The sequence below is a fragment of the Castor canadensis genome, chromosome 8, assembly GCF_047511655.1.
Source record: "Castor canadensis chromosome 8, mCasCan1.hap1v2, whole genome shotgun sequence".
In the NCBI taxonomy this organism is placed as follows: domain Eukaryota; kingdom Metazoa; phylum Chordata; class Mammalia; order Rodentia; family Castoridae; genus Castor; species Castor canadensis.
This window is the reverse complement of record NC_133393.1, coordinates 26,637,880-26,658,398: the sequence shown is the minus strand read 5'-3', so window position 1 is coordinate 26,658,398 and position 20,519 is coordinate 26,637,880. Positions and strand designations below refer to the sequence as shown.

Here is a 20,519-nt window from a genome sequence, read left to right as displayed (position 1 = left end):
TACCCAAAAAGGAACTCTGAGATTGTTTCCTTTTCTGGGTAGATATCTGTCTGTTATACCCTTTCGTTATATTTTCATCCTTCAAAGGTCCTGCCTTTTTTCATGAGTTTTCATTTAACCCCTGCTGTGTGCTGAGCTAAGTCACTTCATCTAGAAATGAAGTTCTCCATAGCATCTAAATTGCCTTGAAAAGGAGCTATTAGAACTTCAAAAGGCATTTTTACAGAAGAGAAATGGTTTGGCCCAACCTATAAGATATTAAAGCTTTCAATAAAGTCATATTAATTAAAATTGAGCCTTTTCAACAGGAAAAATACAGTAAGTAGAAGAACAAAGCATGTTCATGGAAGACTTGGAATACTGCAAAGATGTCACCACTCATCTGTGAAGGGAGATAAAGCTAATCTTTACATTTATACAGAGACAAAGTAAAGGCCATTCTTTTTGCAGTGCTGAGGATTGAACCCAGGACCTCACACATGTTAGGCAAATGCTGCATCACTGAGATTTATTCCCACCACCCAGTAAGGCCAATTTTGTTGTTTATCTTACAGCATATGTAAACAAGATCTCTCTAAAAGACTAGAGTTCTAAATAACAAGCTCAGTATTCCAAATCTAGTAAACAAGACCAGTTACATATCAGAACTGAGTACATGACAAAAAAAAAAGGTAAAATTTAATTTGAATAGGAGACCACTTGGGAATATTGGGTATTGTAGGTTTTTCCACACATGATGGTTCACACCTGCAATCCCAGGAGTCTGGGAGATGAGGCAAAATGGATCAAAAGGTCAAGCACAGCCTGGTGAGATCCTATCTAAAGGGGAGAGAGAGAGAAACAAAAAAGGAGAGAGAATGAGAGAAGAAGTGAAGGAAGGAGGGAGGGAAGAAGGAAGGAAGGAAGAAAAGAAGGAAAGGTAGGGAATGAAGGAAGGGGAGGGAGAAAAGGGAAAAATTAGCTGGATAACATTTTGAAAGAATAGGTAGCATATTTAAGTGGTTTCTGAAACTAAAGTATTTCAATTTGAACTGCAGTTTCACAATACTTCACAAGAAAAAGGGGGATTTACTTAAATCCCTTGAGTTTCAGTTTTCTTATGACAAAATGGGAATGATTTTAATAATTATTTCATTATGCTTTTCTGAGAATTAAATGTTAGGAATGCAAAACAATAAACTATACATAGAGGGCATGCAATAACTGTTATTTATTTGGATTGTATTTTCAGCATAGAAAATAACAAGGAGTAGTAAATGCAATAAATATGGAATAAACTCCTACACAGCAAAAACAATGAAATCTTAATAAAAATATGTACAACATATATTTATAACTTTTATTAGAATCATTCCATAGATGGCAGATCACACATAATTACCCTTGGGCTAATAAAATAGAAACATAGCAGGAATTCAGGATACACATTAGTGAAACCAATGTCATGCACTAAACAGAAAAATGTGTACTTTGGATCAAAAATTACAAAAAATTACTTAGTATTTTTTAACCAAAACTGAAGGGTCAAATTTATAAAAACAAAGCAAACTACTTTTCTTTATTATTCTTTCTTTGGTATCCATAAAACCATAGTTATAAATGAGTAGAATGTTAAATAGAATCATTTTTTGGCCCAAAAGCAGTGGGGAAGTGGGAGTGGCCCAAACAATGTATACACATGTGAGTAAATGTAAAAAACGATAAAATAGAAAAGAAATTTTTAAAAAGAATCATTTTTTGGTACTGATCAATGGGATGTGGTGCACTGATTAATTTTCATTGCAAATTTTACAAGGTAGTCGCCCAAAAGTAAAAATCTATCCATGCCTTTGTGTTAAGGAATGAAATGAAATTTGATTAAGAAAACAGATTAGCTTTTGGGCCCATGGCCATATGTAGTAAGAATATATGAAGAATAACAAAATAATGGAATTCCACAGAGGAATTTCATAAGACTACACCCTCATTATTGCAGATGTGGGAAGTACCCTATTTATTCTCACAGCAGTGCTTCTCAGCACCAGGGGACACTCTCACAGGATTTTTATGTCTGAAGAGCCATGAGTCATTAAAAGGTCAGTAGGTTTTCCGAAGGTAAGGGAGAGGTTTTGGAATATGAAGAGTTTGTCTTGCAATTCCAACATGAATTATAACCTCAAATGTTTTTCTGACATTTATAACTACTAGAAGTATAAACCTGAAAAGTTCCTTGCTAGCTCAGTGATTCTAAACATTAAGTCAGGTAAGAGAAAGAAACTGGAGACAGACTGGCAGTCATCCATGCTTCTTATCTGTTAGTGAGTGATCTATTTGGTTGCTGGTGTTATAGTTCATTGTCTTAGATTTAAATCAGGTTATGGTGGACTCCTCATTGTGTTGTGGATTATTAAAGCAATTTACTTCCCATATTTTTACTATCATACTTCATTCTCAATTCAACATGCCTGGTTCTTAGGTCATTCTCCAAGGCAAATCTGTAACTTCTAAATATTGAAAGTACAGTTAAAGAAGTCAATACATTCAGAGGCGTGTGATATCTAATTTTCTTTTTTAAAGTAAGGAAAAATTTCTTGTTTGCGGGTTTTTAATATCAAATGTGTTTTGATACAATTCTATTATAAGTCAGAAAAACAAAAGTGATTTTTGACATTCATTTTTATTTTTAAAGGGGTAACAAATTTTAAACAGTATTGTCACTGTGAAAGAACATTACTCTGAGTTGTTTGAAGGAGGTATGGCAGAGGTTAATTTCTCAATATTTACTCCCACTATGAAGCCTAAACTCCCACGGGCTCTCTTGAAGGTTTCCCTAGTTCATTCACTTTTTTTATTCTAGTAGTATAGAGTTGGTTTCCTCTCCTCTCAATGACTGCTCAAAGCTTCAATAATTACCCCTTTTGAGGGAAACACCTCAATGTTTGCACCTTCATATTCTCTCTCAGTGCTTCCCATATATCCTAGCTTCTTCCTCCCTAAAATGCAAAAGACATTACAAATGCAAAAATCCACTACATCTGTTTAAAAAGGAACTGTGGGAGGGTGGAGGATATACAGAAAATATGTAGGGGGTGAATGTGGTGGAAATATTAGGTACTCATGTGAAAAATGGCAAGATAAGACATGTTGAAAGTATTCCCCACAGGAATGTGGGGGGGAAATAATTGAGAATGATGGAGGGGGTGAATTTAACTATGATATATTATCACAATGTGCTCCCAGTACAACAGTAACACGATAATAATTTTTTTTAAAAAAATTTTAAAACACTAAAAAAGGAACAAGGAAAAGCTTTTCTTCATAATTATGTCCTTTGTTTTCAGTGTAGATAAAGGGGGTAATGACAGGTGGTCTTTGAAAGGTAAGAGAAAAGATTCAAAAGAACTGTCTCTTCAGTAAACAGTGAAAAATCAGTCAAATGTTAAATTTCATTATAATTAACTTACCTGCAATTTCTCAAGAGTTTTAATATTCACTGAATAGAATACTATTATTTCAATCCCAATAAAGAAATTATAGTTATTGCATTTCTTTAATAGAACATAGAATTTTTATGCAATACAAAAAAAGGGAAAATAGGGAAAACACATTTTACATCAGAGGAGAGATGGAAACTTTAGAAAAAGCATTATATGAAGCAGACAGATCTGGATCCATAGAAGACATTCCTGTCAGGGACACATTAAAAGAACCCAAAGTGAAGAAGTTGAACACATCTTGAGGTAGAATATTCCTGGGTAACTGAGGAGTGAACTTATTTCAGGCAAAATAAAATGACTAACATTGCATCATAACAGAAAACAGTATTTTAGGGAATTCAGAGCATAGGTAGTTAAGAAGACAATAGTATTAGGTGAAATAAGGGAGAAACTTGAACTTGTTGAAAGAAATTTTCTAATCCCGGGATTTGTAGATCTAAGAAAAGAAATGGTCCCAAGACAACTAGACAATAGAAACACAGTAGCATTTGTCATCAAAATAATTTTGGATCCTATTTGGAAAAGTATTACAGCTTACATTAAAGGAAAGCACTAAAACCCTTCATCACATATTTTAGTGATAAAATTTGAGCTATACCTCGATTAATACTGATTGATGTGGCCTCATTTCCTAATCAAATCAGGCTCCACGACTTCCCAAGGATGTGGACCAGGAAGAAATGAGTAAGAAAACATCGCCAGCATTTGTATTCTAAGGAAAAGCTAGGAGCATTTCTTAGGGCTTTTTCGATTTTGTAAGGACATTAGGATGCAATAATTTTATCCCTAACTATTAAATTTGTCAGGTGGTTTCCCACTAGGTCAAGAGACAGCAATGTGGTACAGTACTTAAGAAATTACCACCTCACAAAGCTGACTTAGGAAAGAAGAGGAAATTTGTACCAGAATGCAGATGTTAACATGGGGTGAGGAGGGGATTGAGAGGGAGAGATGATGGGGGCAATGCAAATAATGTACAATATAAGACTAATCAGAATTGACACCATGAATCCCCCTACTGTATAATGAATATATCCTAATAAAAAATGTATAGGGAAAAAAGGCTGCAGATGTTCATAGCTGCAGAAGATGGTATGTGGACAACCTGCTCTGAATCCCAAAGAGAAAGAAATCTATTAATGACAAAGCTAATTTTAAAAAATGCTTGAGTCACAGTCCTTAGTGATTAACAATCTGAACAGGCAAATACTACAGAAGATCTAAGGTGGAATTATGTAAAACAGCAACATTCTCCTGCAGAATTCTTTGTGTTGGCAAGAAAATCCTGAGATGAAAAGACTGATCTTCATTAGAGACAGTGTTCCACAAATTGTTTTGTCTCTTCTTTTAAGTGATGTTGAATCAAACCTCAGTCACTGAGTTTATTCTCCTGGGAGTGACAGACATCCAAGAGCCACAGCCTCTTCTCTTTGCTGTTTTCCTCACTGTCTACTTTGTCAATGTGTCTGGGAATGGAGCCATCCTGACAATTGTCATCTCTGATCCAAGACTCCACTTACCAATGTATTTCTTTCTGGGAAACCTGGCATGTCTAGATATCTGCTACTCTACAGTGACACTGCCAAATATGCTAGAGAACTTAATCTCCACAAACAAAGCAATTTCTTTCTTGGGATGCATAACCCAGCTACATTTCTTCCACTTCTTGGGTACCACAGAGTCTCTGTTGCTGGCAGTGATGGCATTTGACCGCTTTGTGGCTATCTGCAAACCACTTCATTACACTGTCATCATGAATCCTCAGCTCTGTACCCTGATGGCTGTCACTGCCTGGACCATTGCTTTTTTCCATGCCCTTCTACACTCCATAATGACATCTCATTTGAACTTCTGTGGTCCCAACCATATCCATCACTTCTTCTGTGATGTTAAACCATTGCTGGAGCTGGCCTGTGAAAACACTGAGCTCAACCAGCAGCTGCTCAATACTGTCACAGGGACCATTGCCACTGTCCCCTTCTTTCTCACACTTCTCTCATATTTCTACATAATCACCTATCTCCTCCTTAAGACCCATGCCTGCAGCATGCTTCAGAAAGCACTGTCCACTTGTGCCTCCCACTTCATAGTGGTTATTCTTTTCTTTGGTCCTGTTCTCATCACCTACATCCGCCCTGCACCAGGCAACTCCATGGACCAAGACCGCATCATTGCTATCATGTACAGTGTGGTGACCCCTGTACTAAATCCAATGATCTATACTTTGAGGAATAAGGAAGTAAAGGATGCCTTGAATAGGATGATCAGAAGGAAGCTCTGAATTGAATAAACCTAGAGAACTCTTCTGAGGCATAAATAACTAGACAATGAGAAAGGTGACATAATTCTACCACTTGTGGAACTGTTAAAATATATTACAGAGAGAATTGGATAATGTAATAATACATGGGACAACATAGTCTAATTGTATTAATCAATATATTCTAGGTAACATAGGGAAGCTTGAACATGTGGAATGTTAGCCATGGACCTATAATGCTGAATTTGCTTTTGGCATATCAATCAGTTGATAGCATTGACTTTGATATATTCTAATATGTTCTTTTACATAGTTAGGTATAAAATATATCTATACTATTTTTCCATGTCCGTGTTCAGTGTAAATGAGTAGTATTTACACCTGTTTCTGTGTGATCCCTTTTGGTTGGTTGACACATTTTACCTTGATCAATAAAACCATTATGCTTTTATAATTTGAAGAATTTAACTTAAAACTATGGTTACTCAATTTGAGAAGTTAATGCCAACTCACACAAGTTATAGAGATTTTTCAGAATTGTGTCATGATTTTTTTTGATTTGGGAAAGTTTTGGTTTTTGTTTTAATAGTGTATTTTAGCAAGTTAATATGTCAAAACCATATCAGCATTCAATCATATAAAAACAGTAAGATATTTCACAGTTGCTCTTTCATAGTCTTCAAAATCTGGTTAATATCTTCTTAATTTGCTTTAGCCATACTCCAAATGCTGAACAGCCACAGTTACCTACAAGATAGCCTTAAGGTGAAGGAATAAGGTCCAAGATGAGAATGTTCCTCATGGTTAGAGAGAAATGCTTTTCTGCAACCTTCCTGCACTTTCCAGAATGCTTGGCTTCACCCTTCAAACAAACACAATTAAAAAAAAAAAACTATGCTTTTTTTTCTCAAAGGTGAACTGACTAGGGAGAGAATGGGTCATACACATAAAATTTCCCTCAGATTATGGGAAACTACTTGATTCCATATTTTTGTTTCACTAGAAATGGAATGTTGGGGTTTGAATATAAAATGTCCTCTGCACGCTCATGAATGCTTGGTCCCAACTGCTGGCACTGTTCTGGGAGGTTGTGGAAACTTTAAAAGGAGGGTTCAAGCTAGAGGAAATGAATCCCAGTAGGGGAAGGGGATGTTTTTGAAGGTTACACCTGGTCCTGGTCCCTTTCTCAGTTTCTGTTTCCTGTCCACCATGAGTAGAGTACTCTGCTCTACCACACCCTCCCCACCTCGACAAATGAAAACCTGTGAAACTGAGCCAAAATAAATCTTTCCTCCCTTAACTTGTTTGCTCAGGTATTTTGTTTCAGAAATGAAAAAATTGACTAGTACAGAAAGTATGTAGTTTGCAGAAATAGTTTAGCTGATTTCATATTAGCATAAAACATTTTTCCTTTTAGTACCTAACTACAGTAAACTGGCTTATATACCAATTTTTTAAAAATATTTGTTGGTGTCTCTCTTTACATTAATGGTAAGGAGTTGGAATAAGAACGTGTTAGCTATAATACAAGCGTAAAAATCAGCACTTCCATAATTATGTTTCAGAATCTCTTCTTTCACCTGCATTTGTTCAGCTAAATGATTGCTTTTTAGTCACACATTATTTTGTTGCTGCCAATATTGTAGTAATTAACCTTTTTATTGGCAGGTCTGACTCTCCAACTAAATTGAGCTTCTGGAAAAGATGAGTGATGTCTTTTTAAAATATATTCAATTTTTAAGTTACAAAAATAGTAGAAGGTTTCTATAAAAATATCAGATATAAATCTGTGCACAGTAAATATATATATTTATATATGCATATATATATTATAAATAGGAGGGTTTCCGTTAATACCGATATCACTTCTTGGATATAATCATCACTAAAATTTAGTGTTTTTAGCCAGGTATGGTGACACACACCTGAAATTCTAGCACTTGGAGGCTGAGACAAGAGGATCAGAGTGCAAGACCTGCCTAGGTTACATAGCAAGTTTGAAGACAATCTGAGATATATATAATATCCTTTCTCAAAACAAACAAATAAAAATATAGTGTCTACCTCTATCTATCTACCTAGATATCTATAAAGCTTAAACAATGATACAATTACACTAAACATATTCAACATATTATATAATATACACATATCCTTTTATATACTTCTTTTTTCATTAAACTATATAGCAAAGATATATAACGAAAGAGACAGAGAGACACATACAAATCTTATCATTTACTGGCTGCATAGTTATTTATTTAATGGATCTAGTTTACTAGTGGAAATTTAGGGTTTTGGTTATTTTTATTTCACTGTCACTTGTGAACACTTTCACAATGTCACAGTTTCACACTTTCAATGTCACAATTGCTGCAATGAACAGTCCTACATATCATCTTTGCTCTTTTGAGCGAGAATTTGTTCATAAACATGGAATTACTGCATCAAAGCATATGCATATTTAATATTTTAATGGATATTATAAAATTGCTTACCAGAACTAGTTCTCCTGAACATTATTCTTGCCCCTTTAGATCTTGACCAACACCACTAACTTTTTGTCTTAATTCATTGACAATCTGATATTTCATTGTTTTCATTTGCACATTGGGTTTTTTGGTGAGGACATTTTTGCATGATTATTGTGAATTCATGTATTGATTTCTGTAGCTTATCTACTTACATCCTTTGCTCATCTTTTCCCATTAAGCTTTCATCTTATTGACTTGTGGAAAGCATTTTCTATTATGGACCATAATTCTTGATATAAATTTGTAAATTTTCCTCTTTATATTATTTGCTTTGAATACTTTATTTTGAACATTACCTTAACATTATTTATATGATGTTTGGACACCTTGAGAGGATATGTTACTAAAGAATTATTATCAATAATTTTTTAACAGATGAATAAAAATATCGATCATATTCTATTTATAAGCTAATTTGCTCTGAATTGTTAATGACTTCAGGGACATGAATACATAATTATTTGTTCCTTATAACAATGTATTAAAAACACATTAGTTAATATAAATTATATTAGACTAAAAACAAATTTCTGATTTCCATCACAATGGCAAGGTCCTCTACCAATTGAAACCTTATCTTCCTTGATACTCAACTAACATTTTGATAGTTTCTGAACTCAGTTGGCAGGGAAAGTATGTGGTTTTCCCTTTTCAAGCCAAAACGTGGTTTAAGAAGCTACCTAGAAAAGGTGTGAACATTTCCTTAAAACTTACAACTTGATTTAGATCAATGTTTGCACCATCTCTTTCCACTGAACATTGTGAGGTGCAGCTGAAATATCACAGCAGGCCACTTGTTCATTTATCTTATTGGAGGAACAACTCTAGTCCTTACATCAATTACCCCTGTTATAGCCCTAATTACATTCATGTCACAATTTTATTAAAAAATCTTGAATTCCTCATAGCCTTAATTAAGGCATATGTGTTCTCCCTCCTAGTCAGTGTATACCTCCACAACCCTTAAGACCTACCAAACCCATGCAGACCATATATTTAATCCAATCCCTTGACATATATAACAACAGCTTTAATAGCACTGCTGCCCACATCTGGTATATTAATAAGTTCCACTTTTACTCTACTCTTCTTTAGTCACTAAGGTTGCAAATCAACTCACTAAATACCAATGATGGTATTTAGAAGTAGTACATGAAGGCATGTTCCAAGGTCATAATACTCCTGTTGCTCAAAAGGGATTGTTATTTGGTATAATCCTACCTGTTGTCTGCACTATTCTTTCTTGCCATGTTCTTCTGAGACTTTTATCACTCAACCTAGTTCTTACACTTGAACTAGGTGGATATTGGCCACCGAAAGTCATTCACCCACTTAACATACTAAAAGTTCCATTACATAATACCTCAATTTTGCTAGCCTCGGGAGCTTACCATGGTTTAATAGAAAGAAATCAAAAACATAACACAAGTCCTTTTTAATTTTATTTTTGAGTTAGTGTACATTAATAATGTGAGGGAATTTCCTTGTGATAATTTCTACATGTGCACAGTGTACCTTGAAGGTGCTGACCACCCTTCCATTATAGTTCCCATTTCAAACAGTGTTTGATATGTTTCATTATGCTGTTTTCATAAGTATGTACGTATGTATGTATCCTTGTATATGTATGATCCTCTTCATCCCTCAGTATCCTTTCCCATCCCCTTCCCTCTCGACAGTTCCCCATATCCATTCATGTCACATCATCATCATCATCATGATCATCATCATCATATCAGGGTACACTCATGCTTAAGAGCTAAGGAATTTATACACACAAGAATGGAATCCCTAGGTAGTAAGGGAAATGCATCTTTCCCTTACTGTTGATTAACAGTACTTTCCCTTAATTGTTGATTATCTGGAATCAACAATTCCAGATAATGACAAATCAGTTTTAAGGTAATTTTTAAAATATTTTTTCTATTAGAAGGTAATGGGTGAGTGAATACAATAAAAGTATATTATATGCATGTGTAAAAATTTCATAACAAAACATGAGTTTAGGGTTTTTTTTTTTTTTGCTCTTTCAATAGATAATAATTCAAAATCTAAATTATATAAAAAAGGCAACAAGCCTTCCCCATCACCATTACCATTCTTCCCTTAAGTCACATAGTTGAGCTTCATGGGCAAACAATATTACCATTTGTTTATCTGTCCTTGCAAAGAGCCTTATACAGATATTTACTTACTAAGAGGATGGAACAAAAAATACATTGTTATGTGACAAATGAGGCACAGAACAAGATGTACCTTAGAGATCATGCCATTCTGTTTTAATCTGCATGGCATATTCCGAATTGTGGATGTGTCATATTTCTTGATTTAGTCTTAAATTACCAGATATCTATGTTATATCCAGTCTTTTGTTGCAATCCATAATCTTATATGCACATCATTTCATAAGCAATTTTCTTTGTAGAATAAAATCCTGAAGTGGAAATATTATGTAAAAGAATGAAGGTGTTATAATTCTCATAGATATTACCAAATTGCCCTCTTCAGAGCTTATGGTTATTGTCAGTCCTACTTACAATAAAAATGAGTTTAGATTTTTACACTGTCCTGCATATGAACAGTGTTAATAGCTGATCTTCTAGATGCTTCTCTAGCCTAGTGATGTAACAAATGACTTCTGAAGACTCCTCTAGACCATAAATATCTATGTAATTTTATGGTTGTCATAGGATTTTCAGGGTATTTGAACCAAGAAACAGAGATGCTGAGAGAATGGAGAAGCTGACCTTAAGGCCATTTCTAATGACCTACACACAACATAAAGTAGTTCTCCTATTTCAACAAGAAAGACTTAAAACTTCCCATTTCCACAGAATTTCATTCTTATAAATATTGACCAATTATGATGTTTAGTTTTCATCAGCAGATGTTTACAAGGGTTAGATTTACCAACGTCTTGTATAAGAGAATTGCAATAAAAACAGACAGTGCCCAAGATACCCACTATAGAGCTAAGGAAGAAGAATCTCACACAGAGGATATGCTAAAGACAGAATGAGCTAGAGAAACAGAACTGGAGTGTTTTATTCTCTATATTATACAAAACAATACAGGGGAGAAAAAGGGAACACAATTTTAACTAAAGACAGTTCACGATTTTATTTTGAAACTGCTTTTTTTGGTCAAGTGAGGAAAATAAGTAATTTAAGTGAATGACATTGTGATCACTAATTAACAGAAATAAAATAACCAATGGTTAATCAAAATAATTCTGGCACTTATATTTCCAGAGATGTTTTAGAAGTCAAGTGGAAAAATTTTCAAGGATTACTGTGAAATACTAAAAAAGGAAACAAGTAGAAAAAATATCAATTTTCCCTTCATCCCTTGACCATGGAAAAGGATGATAATACAAACCATTTGTAGTTTTGTTTTGTTGTGTTTTGTTTTCCAATTTTTACCCTTGAGAAAATACAATGCAATGTAATACAAGGGAAATATGAAGAATTCATCAAAATTTTATTTTCTTTTCCTTACTTGGTACCAATTCCACACAAAATCAAGGCAATGAATTCATAATTACTGAAATATTCCTAGAACTAAAAGACTAGAAATACTTGCTCTCCATGTCTAAGTACCTATAGAGGCTGCTAGCCCTGAAATAATGTTGCAACATTTGTAACTACATAGACATAAAATTAGACAAGATTATGCAAGTTATTTTGAGCTGGTATAGTGACCATTCAGAATTTCTGTGTTCACTTTTGCAAATCCAACAATTTGGTCCTTACTATATTCTGTGATTCCTCCATCTCCAACTCAACCATTTTTGGTTCTTTAATTTGAGTTTTGTTAAAGACAGAACGTGGATGTGTAGGAGGCACCATATACCCTGAACTGTCTCAGGATAGTTTGTCCATGGTAAGAATTTGTTACCAAATCCAATCTGCCTGGAAGTTGCAAATTGTAAGGAAGCCCATAGTGTTCTGGTAGGTTGTTTCTGCATAACACAGTAGTAAACAGAAAAATTTAGTGTCTTAGGCAATTATTTAAATAATCCACATGATTCAGTGAGTCAGAAATCAAGAGGACAGCAGAGAAGGGTTGACTATGCTCAAGGCTAGGGGCTTACATCCTAGCCTGGGGACAGGGGGGAGCTGTCAAAGTCTGTTTCTCCCTGCCCTAAGCCAAGTGGTGGCTGTATGCTTCTTCAATGGAGAAGTCTTGGGGAAGATTTTTCCTGGGAGAAAAGCTGCCAGAAACAGCTTTTGAACCAAAGACAAAGCTTGGTTCAAAACCAAGAACAGCCATTGACATCACTTTAATCAGACTGTATTGGTCAAAACAGAGGTATGCCAACAAGCTTCACAGGGAAAGGAAATAGTCACTGCCTCTCAATGGAAAGAGGACCGAAGATTTTTAGACAATTCTTAATCCACCACAGACCCACATCTGACCACTAAGAATTTAATTGCTCCCACAATCAGAGTACACTTACTCCCCCTCTGTTAAAAAAATGTCATTGGAATTTTAATATTAATTTCAATGAATTTCTAGATCACTTTTTTATATAAACATCTTAAGAATGTTAAGTATTCTAATCTGTAAGTAAAGCTGTCTTTCTATTGATTTGGATGTCCCACAATTTTATTATTTCCTTAGTGTTTTATAGTTTTCAGTATACAAGCTTATAACCTCAATGAAAAGATTCTTTCCTAAGTATTTTACTCCTTTGTTGCTATTAGAAAGAGGATTTTGTTATTAGTATAGAAAGGCAGCTAAGTTTTATATGTTGATTTTTGTGTCCTTTGAATTTAGTTAATTTATTTATTAGTATTAAGACATTGTTTTGTGGGGTCTAGTGTTTTCTCTGTATAAGATCATGTCATTTTACCTTTTCCTTTCCAACTTGAATGACTCATGTTTCCTTAAAATAGTATTGAATTAGCATAAAAATAGAAATATAAACCAATGGAGAGTCCATAAATAAATCCTTTGTGAAGTCAAATGATTCTTGACAAGAGAACCAAGAACACACAATGGGGGATGAACAGTCTCCTTCAATCAAAGATATACAGAACACTGGATATCCCCATGCACAAGAATGAAATGTGGGTCATTTATCCCATTTGCAAAATTCAACTCAAAACGGGTTAGAGATTTAAACAATAAGGTCTAAAACTGTAAAATTCCTAGAAGAAAACACAAGAGGAAAACTTCTTGACACCTATCTTGACAATGATTTGTTGGATTTGATAGCAGAAACATCAGCAACTAAGTCAAATCTAGATAAATGAGCCTACATCAAACTAAAAGGCTTCTACACAACAAAGGAGATAATCAACAGAGTCAAAAGGCATCCTATGATGCTAGTCCTCCAAGGAAGACATTTGTCCAACAGACGTATAAAAAAGAAACCAAAATGATTAATCATCTGACAAATATAAATCAAAACCACAGTGAGATATTACCTCACATCTATTAGTATGGCTATTATCAAAAAATATATAAATGTGGGTGAAAATGTGGAGAAATTGATATCCCTATACACTTAATATAGGAAGATACTACTCTGTAAAAGATTATGAGGATCCCTGAAAAATTAAGACTAACACTGCTACATAATTCAGCAATTCCTCTTCATAAAAAATATACAAAGACAGTTGAAATCAGGTCCTTAAAGAGATATCTGTGCCTTGTTCCACCATTTTTCATAATGACCAACATCTGAAACAGTAAAATGAATGGATAAAGGAAAGGTATTGAAACTATTTCAGGAGTCAGAGGAGGTCGGATAAAGGAGAATGGTAGAGGGTGTGAATGATATATTCAAGTATGATATATTTGATACATTGTAAGAACTTGTTTAAATGCCACAATATACCCCCACCCAGCACAACTATAAAGGAAAAAAGAAAGGAAATGTGGTATACACATACAATAGAATATTACTCAGTCATTAAAAAAACTAGAGATCTTGCTAATTGTGGCATGAACCAATATAGAGAACATGCTAAGTGAAATAAAATAATCACAAAAATACAAATGTGGCATGTATAGAATGTGTGTGTGTGTGTGTGTGTGTGTGTGTATGTGTGTCTAAAACATAGAAGCAGAGAATGAGATGATGACTTCCAGGAGATGACATTAGAAATTGTTTCCAAATGGATATACAGTTTCTGTTATGCAAGAAAAATAACATCAAGATATCTACTGTACAAAATATTCCCTGTAATTAATAGCATAGTATTTACACATTAAAATACATTAAGAGGAAAATAGAACCAACATTAAACATTCATACCAAAAGAGAAGCAATGACAAACAAAACAGGATAACAAAGAGATATGGGGGAACTGATGGATAGATTTAGTACCTTGATGATGGTTGTGGTTATCACAAATGTATGCGTATGTCCAAACTCATGCAGTACATGCATTAAAAGTGTACAAAATTTTATGTGTTAATTATACATCAACAAAGCTAAAAGGCATTTCTGGAAATAGTTTATAGGACATATCCTCAAAATTCCTATGGGCCTCTTTGTCTAGAGTAGAAGGGCTAGAAGAATTGCCTTTGAGATTTTTAGAAGATATTCTAGGCTTCCCCTTCGTCCTTCTGATGACAAAGAAACATAGAAAACAAAGAAACATATAGCTAGATCCTTGAGACTGTTACTTAACATACACAAGTTCCTGGCAGCATGCTAAATTTTGATTTTAGTCCCATGGCCATTTCTTATTTTGAGAACTTTCTGCCATCTAATGTATCCAGGAATAATACATGGTTTATTTTTTGAGACTGGTAGATCCTGAAACCTTTCATTTCCCTTTGAATTCTGACTGAAAATTGAATCACTTGTTCTTTTTTTATTATTATTCATTTATTCACATGTGTATACATTGTTTGGGTCATTAATCCCCCCTGCCCCCCATTCTCTCCCCACCCCTTGCTTCCAGGCAGAACCTGTTCTGCCCTTATCTCTAATTTTCTTAAAGAGAAGACATAAGCATAATAAGGAAGACAAAGTGCTTTTGCTAGTTGAGTTAAGGATAGCTATACAGAGAGATTCCTAGCATTGCTTTCATGTACAAATGGAATCACTTGTTCTTTAGTTCATCTAATTCTGCTCCATTGTGTAATGGTCACAAAGGAAGTCTGATAAACCTTCACCATTTTGGTGTATGGGTTTATATGTCAATTTGACTTTGCCGTGAGGTACACAGATATTTGGACAAGCATTACTTTGTTGTTTGTGAGGATGTTTCTGTGTATTTCTGGATGAGATTATAACTTGAATCAGCAATTAAGTAAAGCATATTACCTTCCCTCATGAGAATGCACCTCACCCATTCAACTGAAAACCTGATCAGAAAGTTTGAGTGTATTACTCAAGGTTTTCAGAAGAGACATAACCAATAGGAAAGATAAATATATACATGATCTCTATAGATACACGAAAGGAAATTTATAGGGGGGAATTCTCTTAAAATAAGATGGAACCTGAGAAGTCCAATAATCAGCTGTCTGTAAGTTGGAGAACCAGAGATTTCTGGAGCATGATTCAGGTCATATTCAAAAGCATCAGAACTACAAAGGATATCAATTGCATAGTTCTCAGTCTAATTCCAATTGACCAAAGCCAGAGAACCTGAAGTTCTGACATGAAAGAGCAGGTTTTCTCAGCTCCAGAATGGATGGGAGGGGAGAGAAAGGAAGAAGAGAGGAAAAGCAAAGAGAGGTGAAGTAAGGCAATTTGTCCTTCTTCTGACTTGTGTTATCTTTCCCCTAAACCAATGTGATGCAGCCCACACTGGGTGAGGACAAATCTGCTTCAAATGCCAATACCCAACAACAACACTTTTCCATCTGTCTGAATGTCTTTTAACCTAGTCAAGTTGGCATCTAAAATTAGCCCTCACAGTAAGTAAGAATTTGTGTCTGTCTGCTTGAGTTTAAATAGTTTTCTCTCCTTAACTCAAATTGGAGCTTATAACATTGACTCTCCAAGTTCCCAGGCTTTCCAAATTAAATTAGAACTACATGAATTACTCTGGGTAGATTTCCATTTGCCAACTGCAAATTTGGGATTTTTCACCCCATTAATCACATGAGCCAGTTCCTTGCAATAAATAGATAATAGATAAATTACATGTAAATGATAGATGATAAACAGATAAGATGATAGATAGATAGATAGATAGATAGATAGATAGATAGATAGAAAGATAGATAATATCACCTCTGCTTCTCTGAGAACCCTAATAGGTCATTCCCCTATAATATCCTTATAGCAAAGTCCATAGTTTCAAGTTCCAATAGATGTTCTTTCTATCTCTTACATTAACCTACACAACAGAATATGTTTCTCCTGACTGAGAGTCCAATAATTAGAGCTAAATTTTGGCATAAATTAATTAGGATATACTAGAGCTGTTATAGGAAAGAAATTAAACACAAAGTATTCATAAATATTAGCTAGCATGTACCAGCAAGAGTACATGACAAGGACTCTGCAAGGGGGTAAGTACTGGGATTTGAAACAGGTCCTCATGTATGCTAGGCAGACACTCTATCACTTCAGCTTTCCCGACAGCCTTCATGGCAAAGACTTTTGAGTATCTTTGATCAAGGGACTGGAACAAGAAACAGAATAATAGTAATATGTTAATTTTGGGACATTGAATCTTTTATACATGGAATTGGGGAATTTTAACCAAATCTAAATTACCTGAAAACTAGAGATAAAGAAAAAGTCCTAAGAATAGCAAAAGATATGAAACATATCACATACAAAAGGATGCCAGTACAATGATCAGTGAATTTGTCAGAAGAAATCCTAATTTGGATGATCTATTCAAATGTTGAAGGAAGACGATGAATATTTTACCTGCTAGAGATACATTTCCAAAATGAGGGAGAAATAAGAACTTTTCTATACAAAAAATTACCCAAAGAGAGTTCATAAGAACTAAGCAGGCCTTATAATAATTGATAAGGGAAATTCCTTAAGCTGTAACCAAAAACCATTAGTTAATAAAAATATAAAAATGCAAAATTCAATAGTACAAGTGAAACAGAGACATATTCAGAATAACCTAAGACTACAATTGTGGTGTAACAACAATTTTGTCCCTAGTAAGGTGAAAAACAAAACTATAAATAACTGAGCAAAAATAGTCAAGTGATACATATTTTAAAAACAATTCAAATCTAAAATAGGATATATAACAAAATAGTATTATTGATGTAATTAAAGTTATGCTATCAACTTTAAATAGATTATTATGACTATAAGATATTATATGTAAGGCTCATGATAACCAAAAAACTAAAAATTACAGCAAATGCAAAAAACAAAAATAGAAGGGATTAAAGCATTCCATATTAAACCATCAACCACAAGGAAAGACAGCAAGAGATGAACAAATTGAATATCTACACAACTAGAAAACAATTAACAAAATAGAAATATTAAGTCCTTACCTACAAATAATTACACTGAAGGTAAATGGATAAAATATAAAATATATAGACTGACTAAGTGGATTTTAAAAAAGAAATGACCCAATAGCGTTCTATCTACAAAAGATTCACCTAGCTTTTAAGGACACACAGAGACTAAAAGCAAAAGGATGGAAAAAATATTCTCCACATAAATGGATACGGAAAGAGAGCAGTAGTAGCTCTACTTATATGAGATAAAGTAGACATTTAAATCAAAATTTCTTAAAAACATACATAGATGGTCTTTACATAAAAATGAAAGGGTCAACTCTGAGATAAAATATTATATCCATATGTAAATGCAGTTATATATGTGTATATTCTACCTTCAGAGCAGCAAAGCATATGAAGAAACATCAAAGAAGGGAGAGATAGACTGTAATACAATAATAATAGGGGAACTCAACACCTCAACAAAGGACCAATCACTGTGATAGACAACAAGGAAAGAATAGACTTAAATAACTAACTTTTAAACCAAACAGACCTAGCAGACATATGTAGAACATTCAATCCAATGGCAAGAGAATATGTATACTTCTGAATAGCCTATGGAAAATTCTCCAGGATAGATTATACAATAGACCACAAAACAAGTCTTAACAAATTTAATATTTAACTCTTATCAAGTACTTTTTCTTCAGCATGATATGAAACTAGAACTCAAGAACAGAAGGAAATTCAGAAAATGCACAACAGGGAAATTAACATGATATTCAAACCAATGGGAAGGAAGAAAGTAAAAGAGAAACTAAATAATCTTGAAAAAAAATGGAAACAAAATTTATGGGATACACCAAAAGTAGTAATAACAGGGAATGTTTTAGCAATAATGCTTACATTTAAAAAGGAAGAAACTATGCCAGGCACCAGTGGCTCACTCCTGTAATCCCAGCTACTCAGAAGGCAGAGATCAGAAGGATCACAGTTAGAAGCCAGTCTAGCAAATAGTTCACAAGACCCTATTTTAAAAATACCCAACACAAAAAAGGGCTGGCAGGGTGGCTCAAGTGGTAAAGTGCCTGCCTAGCAAGTGTGAGGCCCTGAGTTCAAACTCTAGTGTCAACAACAAAAAAAATTAGATTCCTATCTCTCACTTGTTCAAAAATCAATTCAAAATGGATCAAAGATACTGCTATAAGATCTGAAACTTTGAAACCACTACATGAAAACATAAGGAAAAGACTGGAATATATAGGCATAGGCAATTGTTTTCTGAATAGGGCTCTAAATACCCAAGAAACAAGGGCAAAAATTAACAAATTAAAAGGATGATGCACAGCAAAGGAAGCAATTACCAGAATGAAGAAACAACTAATTTACTCTTGAGTAAATATCTGAAAGAGTCTAAATCAACACACGAGAGAGATACCTGTTGAAATTATTTCAAGAAAGGGGAAGGGGGCATTAAAAAAGCGGGCGAGGGGGTAAATTCAAGTGTTATATATTTGATACACTGTAAGAACTTTTGTAAATGCCACAAAATACCCCCACCCAGCACAACAATAAAGAAAAAAGAAAAAGAAAAATACCTGCACACCCATGTTTATTGCAGTGCTATTTATTATAGCCAAACAATGGAATACCCAACACTGATAAATGATAAAAAAAAATGTAAAGTGTGTGTGTGTGTACAATGAAGTATTAGTCTGCTAAAAAGTCCAATATCACTAGCTTTCACTCATAAGGAAACTAGACTTAAAATTATTACAATCATAAAAATGGAAAGAGGATAGTCAGGAAAGAGAGCCAGCAGAAGGGTGAGAGGTAAAAAAAGGGTGATGGGGTGTTGAACATGATCAAAGTACATTACATATGTGTGTATAAATATGAATATAGGATAATGACAGCCAAAATACTGTTCAAAAACCCATTTTAATGTCCTTAAGTATACTAAAATGCAAATTGTGACATGCAAAATACAAAGATACATACATTTTCTGTTTGGCATAAGTTGAAAGTTTTGAATCAGTAGACAAGGCAATAAACAAAAACACTAAATAAGAATAATAATAGGAATGTAATGATACTCTGATATAGTCATTAATCGATTAAATCATATTTAAGGAGTCCTTATCACCAGTCAGTTTTCAAAGGACTGGAAATTCAGCAGCAAGCAAGTCAGCTAAGATCCTGGCCCTAATTTCATTTGTATTCTAGTGAAGAAGATACTACACGTGCTAACAATGTGATGGGAGATATAAACATGACGATGCTGAATGTAACTGGGAAGAGAAGAGTGCTACATTATATAGAATTGTCAAGGAAATCTCTTGCAAGTTCAGAGAAAGTAATTTTTCTAGTTAGAATGATAGATGATTCTTCATGGAGTAAAATTAGGTTGATTATCCCAGATGTCAATACGGGATGCTTTAGAATAGGTTAAAATGGAAACCAGAAAAATCTATTAATATGTTAGAGGGAAAAAAGATGTTAAAAAATAATATGAAGTTGAAACAAAGGGCTAAGCTAGAATGGTGATAACTGAGAAAAAGGATAACAACAACAATTCTAAGACAAATTATACAGAAAGATCTATGTTAAAGTTTGTGTTTGTTGGGGTACAAAGGGGAATATAGCATGTCTGTTGAACCTTTGTCCAAATTTGAAATGAACTGATTATTTTATGGAAACTAGAGTAAGACACCAAGAGCAGCATTATTTGGGTATTCTCAAAAGAAAAATGTGAGGTAGGGTATGAAAATGAGGAGACAGATTGCTGAATTCCCTGGAGAAAAATGTTCTCAAGATCTTAAAAGTACAGTAATAGGAAGAGGAAGG

General features: G+C 34.1%; 1 protein-coding gene across 1 annotated transcript; it reads left to right on the top strand.

The window, feature by feature from the left end:
- Nucleotides 1-4,830: 4,830 nt before the first annotated feature.
- LOC109674193 (olfactory receptor 12D1-like) lies at nt 4,831-5,757 on the top strand. The gene has a single exon (XM_020151231.1). The coding sequence runs from the start codon at nt 4,831-4,833 to the stop codon at nt 5,755-5,757; it is 927 nt and encodes a 308-aa protein (XP_020006820.1).
- The last annotated feature ends 14,762 nt before the right edge of the window (nt 5,758-20,519 follow it).